Here is a 12,585-nt window from a genome sequence, read left to right as displayed (position 1 = left end):
ACTGAAGCCTCCTTACCAGCAAAGAACTAATAGACTCACAGTATTAACTCTTCCACCTCCTGTGAAGAAATCAGGGGCAAAGGGATCTGAAAGGCACTTCCTGTGAGCAGGTGCCTTCCGCTGCCAGAGCCCCCACTGCCCAGGGGGAGGGCTCCCAGACAGCTGGTAACTTGAGAGGGGCCAGGCCAGGGACCCCAAGGACTCCAGTGCACACCCATGTCCTCCCCGAGACACAGAGAGCAAGCACGGGGCGAGCCCTTCCAGCATAAGGGTTTGGGTTAGGGACCTTCACACACCAAGATTTTCTCACCTCATGAAAGTTTCCTCCTGTAGTTTTTTCCGTTTTGGGGGTCTTCCTCTTCTTTTACCTGTTTTCCCAGGAACATTTGAGACATTTTTTTGTCCTTCACTTTCCCTAAGAAGTAGTACATTAAACAGAAATGTCAGTTGTCTGGCCACGAGGTTATTAAACAGGACAAAGGCAGCAGTGACGGGGACAGGACAGGGCGACCTCACGTCTTCTGTTATTATTAATAAAACGTGGAACCAAGGAAATGGACATCTCCCACACGAATATCTGGGCTGGTAAAGAATCGGCCTGCAGTGTGGGAGACCTGGGTTTGATCCTTGGGCTGGGAAGATCCCCTGGAGAAGGGAAAGGCTACCCACTCCAGTATTCTGGCCTGGAGAATCCCATGGACTGTATAGTCCACAGGGTCGCAAAGTCAGACATGACTAAGACTTTCACTTTTCAGGCTTCCCTAACAGCTAAGAGTCCAGCAACCTGAAGTGCGGGGAAGACGGCAGCACCGCTCTGGGACGTTGCCCGAGGCCTCTTTCTTGCCAAGACCCCAGGTAGGATGGGGTTCTCCAGAACCCACTCTGCCACGAGGAAAGGCCCAGGGCGCGCTCGTGCTGCTGAGAACTGGCATGAGTCACCATCCCGGGGAGCAGGGCTGGAGAGTGAGTCCTTTGCGCTTCTGTGTGGCGTGCCTCCTTGCAGGCATGCTGCTACACACAGCTCACTCCTCCATGAGAAAAGCTAAGCTGCGCAGCGGAATCTGGAGGCACTGGGCATTAATGGCCATGGCGACGGCAACATGACCTCCAGGAAGGTACCTGCTCAGAGAGAGCTCTCCATGGGACCCTCCTTGTGCCGGGTCCTCCTTGTACATTCGCGTTCCGTAGAAATACCAGTAGAGGGCCCCTGAGCTGTCCTCGCCCAGCGGCTCCACACGGAGACTGTCTGCGTCCAGGCCCTGCGCAGGTCAGGGAAAGAGGTTTGGGCAACAAGAGAAAATGGAAATGAGAATCTGAAATATATTCTCACAGATCCCTCACATTACAATGCCCAAACACCTGGGGTAATTCTCATTCCGGGTCCAGACATATCAGACCAGGATAAGGCGCCTGCTCTAAGAACAGGATGTGGAAATATTTCAAACCCTTCCTATCCACATCACTGCTCCCATGTTCCCCAAAACAGAGAAAGCCAAAAGAATTCTGATGAACTTGCAACGCATCTGGCTTGAACCCACACGAGGAGAGACAAGCCTGACAGGAGAGTCAGTGCCGCGGCAGCCTCAACCCACACGATGCCGGGCCACCAGCCAGCCCAGCCCAGCCCAGCGCTCTCACTCACCAGCACGACCTCAGTGCCGCCCCCGGTGGCTGAGACCAAGGCCTCGGTGAAGGTGGAGCTGAGCTGGGCCACAGATCTTACCACGGTTCCCACCCAAGCCCAGAGGCACCCTTGACCTCCCAGTGAGGGCAGGACCAGGTGAGGCAGAGGTGGCCAGAGCCCCACCCAGCACACTTCTGCCACATGCATGCAGCATGTGTTGGGGATGGGGTCAAGTCTTTGGGAGGTGTCATAAACCTTAATTATGCCAAGCCAAATTTCAGACCTCAGGAAGTAACATTCAGTGACTAATGTAACTGCAATTCTGGCTGGTGACAGAGCAGACAGGTGCCTACAACTGTTCCCACGTCAGCAGGGGCCCGGGATGTGGAAAGGGGGCACACCAAAGCGGCCAGCACAATCCAGAGCTGGCTTCCCTGAACCGCTGCTCCAGGGAGGCTGCCTGTCAGTCACACACCTTGAGGAGGTCGAAGACGTCGTCTGCGTCCAGCCGGTAGTCACAAAGGCGGTGGAGAATCTCCACTCGGGTGCGCAGGGGCAGGTCCTGGAAGCTGGCCTCCCGCAGAGGGTTGGGCTTCCCCTCCTCCAGCTCCCAGCGGTAGTTGATGATGTCCTCCAGGTAGCTGTGGAAGGTCTGAGGCCTAGCCAGTGGTCCCAGACACAAAGGTGCGTGAATACCACACAGAGGATTGGGGGGTGGGGTGGGGGGGGGGGCGCTGGGGGCTGATACATCTTCAACAGTAGCAGAACTGAAAGCCCCGGAAGGGCCTGCAAGCCCCTCGAGGAAACACTTGTTACTGCACCATGTCCTTGGAGCTGACCCTGTCAAGTCCCAAAGATTACCAATGTTTAAGCAAGTTTCTCACAGAACAGGTTGTTCTGCACATTCAGCCACAAGCAGCACATTGTGCGGCAGTAGCTGCACGTATGCAGTGTCAACGGCAGACACCGCAAGAGGTCGTGTCGACCGTCACCTGTACAGGCAGACGCTATGGAGCTCAAGAGGCATTCAGTTTACGCGGGCAGATTCTACAGACCTCAGGGGGCACTCGGTTCAAAGTCAGGTCCATGACTGAAGAGGGCAAACAGCAAAGAGGGCCAGGGTCTGCCTGGCTTAATCCATTCATATTTCATGTTCTGATGCAAAGGTAGAAAAACCTTCTCCAGAGCACAAGCATGAACAAACAAGAACACAGAACACACTCATGTGCTACTACGCGTAACCTTGCAGGCATGATACAAAACACTATATTCTAAACTTGAGAGCTTTTTCTGCAGGAAACATTTCAGACAGTACAATGACAACTTAAATTTCTGACTAGTACCTAAATGTGCCTTGTATATAACAGGGTGTTACGCATGCCTGCGTGCTTAGCCGTGTCTGACTCTTTGCAACCCTATGGACTATCGCCTGCCAGGCTCCGCTGTCTGTGGGATTCTCCAGGCAAAAATACTAGAGCGGCTGCCAAGTTTCCTTCTCCAGGGGATCCTCCTGACTCAGGGACTGAACCTGCATCTCCTGTGTTTCCGACACTGCAGGTGGGTTCTTCACCCACTGAGCCATGGGGAAAGCCCCAGCATGTAACAAAGTGATGTTCGATCGTTAGATAGTCACTCTGTATCTCACCTAGTGAAGAATCTGGATACAATTTCACCTAACGCTTGCTCTAAAAACATTTTTCTCACTGAACAAATAGCTCCAAATGAATTATGTAGGTCAATATCTTTAAAAGAGGCAGTTCCCATGTTATTTTTCCCCCCATGTTATTTTATAATCTACGGTCATTATAGCTGTAGAAAAAGTCAGAAGAAATATTCTTAGAAAAAAACAAAGGGTCTTAGGCAACTAAGAAATGAAACATTATGCTTTTTCAAAGAGAGAAGGAACTTTATTTCCTTCCCACTGATACCTCAAACTAGCACAGAGTGAATGTGGTTAGCTCATCGAAATCCATCATGCCACCTGGAAACAGGGCTCTCGGCCCAGGGACCGGAGGGAGCCCTGCCTGCGGCACCTGCAGCTCTTACAAACTGAGGCCACTCAGTGCAGGGCGCTTGTTCTGGATGGTTATCACCAACCCTTTCAATAGAACAAAAAGACTGAAGCACGTGGTCCATGGCTATGTTCCTTCTTGTCTGAAAGAAGCTCTAAATGCTAGTTAACCCCCGCCCCCCGCAATAGTCCGCAGGAGAAAGAGAGACATAACTATCTATCCACACTCCAGGGTGAGCATCTCAGAACCCCAGCAGAGAGCTGCTTGCTTTGCTTTCCACAGAACAAGCTTCTCCCAGGAGACCCACGTGACCCGGGAGGTGTGACCAAGCAGAGAAACAACCTGCCTGAGATCACCAGAGTGAAAGGAAGACTGCTGCTTCAGTTCTGAGACATGAAAGGGTACCTGCAGTCCATGTGCAGGGAGCAGTGAGGACCTGGAATCCCAGGGCCACGTAGAGACAAAATAGAAAAATTCAGTTCAGTTCAGTCGCTCAGTCATGTCTGACTCTGCAACCCCATGGACTGCAGCATGCCAGGCTTCCCTGTCCATCACCAACTCCCGGAGTTTACTCAAACTCATCTCCATTGAGTTGGTGATGCCATCCAACCATCTCATCTTCTGTCATCCCCTTCTCGTCCTGCCTTCAATCTTACCCATCATCAGGGTCTTTTAAAGTGAGGTGAGGCCACCTTCGCATCAGGTGGCCAAAGTATTGGAGTTTCAGCTTCAGCATCAGTCCTTCCAATGAATATTCAGGACTGATTTCCTTTAGGATGGACTGGCTAGATCTCCTTGCTGTCCTACATCACAGTTCAAAAGCATCAATTCTTCAGCGCTCAGCTTTTTTTATGGTCCAACTTTCACATCCACAAATAAAGAGACTAACTTTTGGTAATTCCTAAAAGGCCCCATAAGAACATTAGAAAACTGCTTATTCATAAAGATCATAGAACAATTCAGCCCAAAACCACTAAACCAATGCCTGTTTTGTAGGACTATATGGTACCTGCCATGTCTTGAAATCAATTAAGAAATCATGACAATTTCAAATTCAAGGAAAATATGACTAAGATATAAAACATTTTAACAGGGAAATACATATATAACAGATTTAGTGTATATAAATGCTTATGCTAGGTAAAAAAGAAGAGAATTAAAAGTCATCTAGAAATTTTTTAAAAGCCCCTTGGAAATCTTTATCTTTAAAAACATAAAGAATTGTCTTTAGTGGAAGCCAGATGGTACCTTAAATACTATTTGTATGAACTGGAAGTCTGGAGTGTCAAGTTTAAGGTGAGAAATGGTACAGTAAGAATTCTAAACAGCTTCTGATAATTAAAGATGCACCCTGCTACCCCAGAATCACTCTCTCTCGCATACACGCACGCACGCGCGCACACACACACACACACACACACACAGAGATATATACATGCACCCACACAGTCTATAAGAAATAAAGTGAAATACTTAACAGAAGAAACTATCAAAGGACAAAGGAAGGAAAAAAATAAGAAGGAAACAGGTGAAGAGACACTCATTAGTCATTTAGGGAATGCAAATCAAAACCCAGTAAGGTACCATGCCACACCCACCGGATGGCTAAAATTAAAGAGACAGGTAAGAACAAGTGCTAACCACTTACTAACTCAGAGAAAGGGGAATGTTCGCACACTGTTAGGGGGAGTGTAAAATGATGCAGTTGCTTTGCAAATATTTGGTAAGTTGCTCAAAACTTAAACAGAATTACCATATGACCCAACCATTCCACTCTTAGGTACACAGCCAAGAGAAATGAAAACTTGCACCCACACAAAAACAAGTACACTAATGTTCATATACAGCAGCACGATTCATAACAGTCAAAAAACTGAAACAGCACCATGTCCATGAACCGACAGATAAATAAAACATTCAGCAGAGTACTTTCTGACCATAAAATGAATGAGTCCTGGATTCACGATACAGTGTGTTTGAAAGCATGCTAAATAAATTAGCCTAATACCTACACATATGCCTTCTACCTACAGAAGCACCTAGAATAGTGAACCAACAACATGCACAGAAAGCCCATGAGTTAGTGGGACTGGTGGCTGCAGGGAGTGAGGAGCGACAGCTGATGGGCGTGAGCTGTCTTATGAGGCTGACGAACCGTTCCGGAATTCAACAGCAGTGATGACTATACAATCGGTGAATACTCTGAACACCCACCCATGAGCTGGGCACTTAAAAACCCCAGAGACACAAGTGGAAAACCAACCATACCAATAATTATACTAAATGTAAGTGAACTAACAAGTCAAACATGCTTAGTAGGAAATTTATAGCTTTGGAATGCCTATATTGAAAAAAGGCTCATAACCAGTACTATAACTTAAGAAGAAAGAAAAGGCCAAAGTAAACAGAAGTAATAATAAAGACAAATCAATATAACAAAAAAGATTTTAAAAAGAAAACGAACAGCAGGTAAGGTTAAAAGTTGGTTCCTTAGTAAAACATTTTAAAAGTTGAAAAACCTGTAGAAAGAATCAACTTCTAGAGGGAAAGAGAGACAGCACAAATTACAACATCAGGAATGAAAGTGGAACCACTGTGGATCCTACAGATATTAAGAGGATAAGAGAATATTATGAATAGCACTATGGAAATAAATTTAAAAACTGAAACAGACAAATTCCTTGAAAAATGCCAAAATGACTTACCAAGGTCATGACTTAAGAAAGAGACCATCCAGAAGAAAAAGGAACCCTCCTACACTGTTGGTAGCAATGTAAACTGGTACAGCCACTATGCAGAATAGTTTGGAGGTTTCTCAAAAAACAGAGAACAGTGCTAGCATATGGTCCAGCAATCCCACTCCTGGTATATACCCACACAAAACTATAATTCAAAAAGATACATGCACCCCTTATGTTCACAGCAGCACTATTTATAATATCTAAAGACATGGAAGCAACATAAATTTTCATCAACAGATGCCTGGATAAAGATGCGATACATATAAACAACAGAATGTTTCTCAACCGTAAAAAGAATGAAATAATGCCACCTGCAGCGCCATGGACGGACCTGGAGATGATCACACTAAGTGGAGTGGGACGGACAAACACCACACGATGCACTCACATGTGAGGTCTAAAATATGACAGACTCACCTGTGAAACAAACTCGCAGACACAGAAAACAGACATGTGGTTGCCAGAGAAAGGGGGTGAGGGGGGAGTGATGGATTGGGAGTCTGGGACTAGCAGACGCACACTGGTCTATACAGAATGAATAAACAGCAAGGCCTGCTGTATAGCACAGGGAACTATATTCAACGGCCTGTGATAAACCACGGAAAAAACGGAAAAGAATGTGAAAAAAGATATATACCTAAGATTGAATCATTCACTTTGCTGTACAGTTGAAATTAGTGCAATACTATACTTAAATAAATTCTTTTTTTAAAAAAGGAACTTCCTTGGTGGTCCAGTGGTTAAGATTCTACCTTCCATTGCAGGGGGCCACAGGCGTGATCCCTGATCAGGGAACTAAGACCCCACATGCTGGCTAGTGTGGCCAAAAATTAAATTTAAAAAATAAATTTTTTTTTAAGAAATAAAACATCCAAATAGCCTTAGTCTATTACAGAAACTGAATCAATAATACTCAAATAAAACCTTGCACAAAGAAAACTGCAAACCCAAAGGCTTTCAGTGGTGAACTGTTCAAAAGAAATTACACAGACTTTTTCAGAAACCAGAGAAGGGAAATGCTTCTCAACCCATCTGCCAAACCTGACAAAGATTTCTAAGCAAATAAAAGTACAGGCCAATATTCATCAACATCCTCAAAACAGTAGCCAATTGAATTCAGCAAGAGACAAAAGGGACAGCACTTCATCACACTTCATGGTGAAAGGCTGTGTACTTCCCCCAAGATCAGGAACAACACCAGCGTCGTGGCCAGCACAGTAAGACAAGAGAAGGAAGCTTCTGGGACAGAGGCTGAAGCAGGAGCAGACAACAGAAACTCCTCGGTTATCTGCAAGACCAATGAAGCCTCAGTAATAAGGTCAACAGAAAAAGATCAACTGTATTTTACATATACTGGCAACAAGTAGCTGGAAAATAAAAAAGCTCAAGCACAAATGGAAAGATGCATAATATCTTTACACTGAAACCTTACAAAATTCCTGAAATTAAAGAAGATAAACAAATAGTGAGACACATATCATGGTCAAGGACTGGGGAATTCAACATTGGTCAAAGTGTCCATTTTCTGTAGCAGGCTTTTTTTGGGGGGTGGCAGGGCTGATAACTTTTAAATTTGTATGCTAAAAACCCAGAATAGTCAAAACACTTAAAAAGCAAAAATAAAATTTAAAAAAGGTGGAGAACATTCTCAATTTCAAGACAATCTGATACTGAATAGACTGAACATGCATGAAATTCATAAGTAAAAAAACGTGGACACTGACCTTCTTTCTGCTTCACACCATAGACAAATACGAACTCAAAATGCACCATAATGTCAACTGCAAAAAGTTGAAACTATAAAACTAAGAGAAAACCTCAAAGAGAATCTATTGACATTAAAGGTATGTCCTGATTTGGAAATATTAATAACATACTAGAAAAAACTGACAGATTAGACTTCAACAGAATTAAAGCTTATCGTTCTTTAAAATACAGTGTCAAACAAATAGGTAAGCTACACATCAGGAAAAAACAGTCATAGCCTGTTATTTACCTCATCATCAGGGAAATGCAAATTGAAACCACAATGTTACCACATTACATGCAACAGAATCAGTAAAACGAAAACCTGGGTAAAATTAAAAATAACAAATGTTGGCAAAGATACGGAGCAACTAGAGTGGTCAAGAAAACAAGTCTGGCAGTTTCTTAACATCAAACATACTCTCCTATGGGACCCAGCAATTCCCAGGAAAATGAAGACATTCACAGAAACCTGTGCAGATGTTCACAGCTGCTTTATTCCTTACAGCCCCACTGGAGTCTGCACACAAGTCCACCAATTAGTAGACAGAACACCTGAGATATTTTTGCACTGGATACAACTGAGACTCCTCCCTCAAAGGAACAAAGTACTGACATGAACAGCAGCATCAGCGAGCACCATGCGCTCTGGGCTTCCTGAAAGCCGCGGACACGCAGAGTGATCCCAACCAGAAGAAGCTCTGCTGCTGCTGCTAAGTCACTTCAGTCGTGTCCGACTCTGTGTGACCCCATAGACGGCAGCCCACCAGGCTGCCCCATCCCTGGGATTCTCCAGGCAAGAACACTGGAGTGGGTTGCCATTTCCTTCTCCAGTGCATGAAAGTGAAAAGGGAAAGTGAAGTCACTTAAGGCAAAACAACCTGCATCCATAGGAACCAGATCACTGTAGAGGATACAGTGGGTTTCTCTGGGAGGGTGGGGGTTAGATTTAGTGCACGGGGGAACTTTCAAAATGTCATATTATCTTGAACAGCGTGCTGACTGAGTTCAAGGAATTAGAAACAAGAACCTATTTTTCTAAAAACGGGCATGCAAACTATGACCCATGGACCAAATCTGGCCTGAGTGTCTATCTTTAGCCTGTAAGCTAAGAATGTAAAAATCGTTCTTTTTTAAAAGTTGGGAGAAAAAATAAATCAAAAGAATATTATTTCATGACATATGAAAATAATAGAAAATTCAAATTCCAGTGTACATAAAACTCTAAAAAAACACAGTCACAGGGACTTCCCTGGTGATCCAACAGCTGAGATTCATGCTCCCAATGCAAGGGGCCTGGGTTCAACCCCTGGTTAGGGAAGTAGATCCCATATGCCACAACTGAGACACAGCACAGCTTGCTAGTTAGCTACCTAGCTAGCTACTTAAATAAATGAGTAAATTAAAAACACCCACACCCAGTATCAGCCATGAAGCACTGCTCTCCCCACTACTAAAAGCTCCAGATTGCTCCAAGGATGTCATAAGTAATTTAATTTAATCTCACTCAATATTATTATTACTAAATAAATTTAGTAATGGGTATGCTTATCATTCCCATTTTACAGGTGAGGCAAGTAATAGAGAGATGATGGAACTTTCTTCTCTCTCTTTAGTTGCTAAGTTGTATCCGAATCCAGCCACCCCATGGACTGTAGTTTGCCAGGCTCCTCTGTCGATGGAAATCTCCAGGCAACAATACTGGAGTAGGTTGCCGTTTCCTTCTCTGGGGGATCTTCCCAACCCAGGAATCAAACCCGGGTCTCCTGCACTGCAGGCAGATTCTTTACCAACTGAGCTATGAGGGAAGCCCTTTCTTGGCTCCACATAATAGCTAAGTCTTAGAAGCAGGAAACAAAAGCATTCATTTGTACAAAATCCTCTTTATTTAGGGTGGGATGAAATACTGAGAATACTGAGCACAAATTCACTCTAAATGCACGTGGATACCACTGGAGAGACAGAGTAACAATCACTTCGGGCAGTTCCTTTTAGTGGAAAAAGTAAAATTCATTGCGATGCTTCCTTGTCTGAGTGATCACTGCACACAGGTGTATTCAGTTGCATCAATTCACCTAACTGCAGAGTAAGGAATGTGCCTTTTCTGTGTATTACTACATATCATCATCAACAAGCTTTTAGAAGGCTGAAGCCTGACTCCAGACTAGTTAATTCAACCTGGTCAACCAGATCTCAAACTTACTTCACCATTCAGAAATGTTTCTGTTTCAGTATACTTATCTCCTTTTTTCTAACACAAACACTTTATGTTTTCTGAAATGCTGTGACATATCACAGGTATGCTCTGACGAAGGCCAGAACCAACACTTGCCTCCCTGGACCAGCACAGAACAGCGGGACCAACGCTGCGCCACACCACCCCGCAGGACAGGGTGATGACGAGCACCGAGGGCATGAGGAGGCTGAAGGCTCCCCGCTCCTTCTCTCCTTCAGAGACTCACAGTTTCCTTCAGCAGCAGAAAAGTCACCAAAGCAGTGCTGCTCTCCATTACACCACCCCCTGAAATTTCAGGACATCTGACTAGGATCATTTGTTTGTTTGTTTAAATAAATTAACATCTGATTTCAAAAGAAACTGTTTAGGAGTAACCGACATAGTGCTGTCACGAGGAAGAAGCTAATGTTAAGAGGCTGGGCACCAGCACACAGCTGCAAGAGACAGAACCCATGAGGAGGCAGCTCTGCAAACTGTAAGCAAGTATTTCTTGTGCTTCATCATCGCCAACACACCTGTGAAGACAAGGCCTAAGTATGTAACAGGAAATTCCAGTACAGATTTCAAATGTGCACAATGAATTAGGAAAGGCGTGCACTGGACAGCTTGCCAGGCTGGAGGCACTGGGTCGTCACCTTCACGCCCTCACAGGACTTTGTGCTGTGCTCACCTCGCTCCTCAGGCCTCATCCACTCACTCACTCCTTCCTGGTCTCCTGTGCTCCATACCCTGGGGACCACACCTCCAAACTTGTCACCCAGCCTACAAGGCCTACTGGGCTCCCACTCCTGCTGTGCTGTGGGCACTGGACTCATTGCAGAGATGAGTGGGGAAAGACGGTGGCAGTAGGCTACGCAAGCCCCACACGTGCACAATGACAACCAGCCAAGGCGATATGAGCCCCCAGCTGGGGTTGGGCCCTGTCTTCCCTCCAGCTGAGAGGTGTCTTAGATGATTTCCAACAGAATGCGGTTTAATCGTGAAGTCTCATTTTATATGGTGGCAATGAATCAAAATTTAATAGGGCCAAGATTCTGCAGCTCAAATCAATCACATTTCTGAACCACATGGGACCTTCTGCAACCCCTAGGTGCTGCTCCAGAGCTTTAAGCCCAGGCGCAACCCTCCCAGCTGCACTTCATGAGTGGCTCTGCTCCTCCTGCATTCACCCACTTACTGGGCTCTGCCTTGGGAAGCACCCACGTGAAGACTCAACTCCCTGGCCCTTCTCTCAAACACCTGCGTGCTCTGCAGACGTCAGAGCACTTGCTGTGGCCAGAGCACACACTCTGTGGTGGGACCCAGGACTGAGGGTCCTGAGGGCGTCTGTCCTACAGCACCCCGACCAGAGCGAGGTGAGGCGAATGGGGCCCTTGGACACTGATGAGTCATAGGTGAAATGAAACAACCTCTGGAGTGAGCAGCCTGGAAATGCATTGTTTTGAATCCTTTTCTGGGGGGCCATGCAGCATGTGGATCTTAGCTCCCTGACCAGGGATTGAACCTATGCTCACTGCAGTGGAAGTATGGAGTCTCAACCACTGGACCGCCAAGATTATTTCTTTAATCTTAAACGGGCCTTTCTTTTGACTGAGTGACAATACTTCCAGAAATTTCAAATAAGAGCATAATTCACTAGGCATACAAGCCTTTATGTCCAAGGTTATGTGAAATATGTCTGTAACAGTTAAGAGTTAAGGCACAAATGTTCATCTACTAAACTGGGGTATCTGACAATCCCATTTAGAGAAACATCAGCTGTGATAACTAAATGTAAGATAGGAAAAAGTGAAATCACATGCACAGTATGACTACAACAGTGCTTAAAAAACCCCCCCAACTCCCAAGCCACAGCTCAAAAAGCAAACCTTTCCTCACCGTGTCTGAGTGATAAGGTGTACGGTTCCTCCTGCTCTTTGTTCAGCATGACAGCCTGGGTGCCCCTGGGGACGGACAGCACGGGCCAGAGCACCCAGGAGAGCACCCCCACCGCATCAGGGCGGCTGAGGACCACGATGGGCGCAGGAGCAGCTCACCACCCTCGCTCGCGTTGTACCCACAAGTTGACTCCCAGCCCTGACAGGCCCCTAAGAGTGAGCTTACTACAACAGAAATATTCCACATACCGCCTTTTGTTAACTGTCTGATAACTACAAACCATACACCCCAAACTTCTGTTTGGATTGCGGGACCAGGACTGGGAACCCCATCCAGTCTCTGCTTCCC

General features: G+C 45.8%; 1 protein-coding gene across 2 annotated transcripts in view; it reads right to left on the bottom strand.

The window, feature by feature from the left end:
- LOC101117325 (chromatin remodeling regulator CECR2) overlaps window positions 1-12,585 on the bottom strand; it is a 118,046-nt gene that overhangs the window by 28,048 nt on the left and 77,413 nt on the right. For both annotated transcript variants that reach the window (XM_027968051.3, XM_042248249.2), the window contains exons 3-5: window positions 2,100-2,283; window positions 1,120-1,259; window positions 311-415 (exon numbers count right to left, since the gene is read on the bottom strand). In XM_027968051.3, the coding sequence (XP_027823852.1) occupies window positions 311-415; window positions 1,120-1,259; window positions 2,100-2,283 (429 nt within the window). The remainder of the gene's footprint in view (window positions 1-310; window positions 416-1,119; window positions 1,260-2,099; window positions 2,284-12,585) is intronic.

Source organism: Ovis aries, chromosome 3 (assembly GCF_016772045.2).
Source record: "Ovis aries strain OAR_USU_Benz2616 breed Rambouillet chromosome 3, ARS-UI_Ramb_v3.0, whole genome shotgun sequence".
In the NCBI taxonomy this organism is placed as follows: Eukaryota; Metazoa; Chordata; class Mammalia; order Artiodactyla; family Bovidae; genus Ovis; species Ovis aries.
Note: the sequence above shows the minus strand (reverse complement) of the source record. Positions and strands in the feature narration are given on the sequence as shown.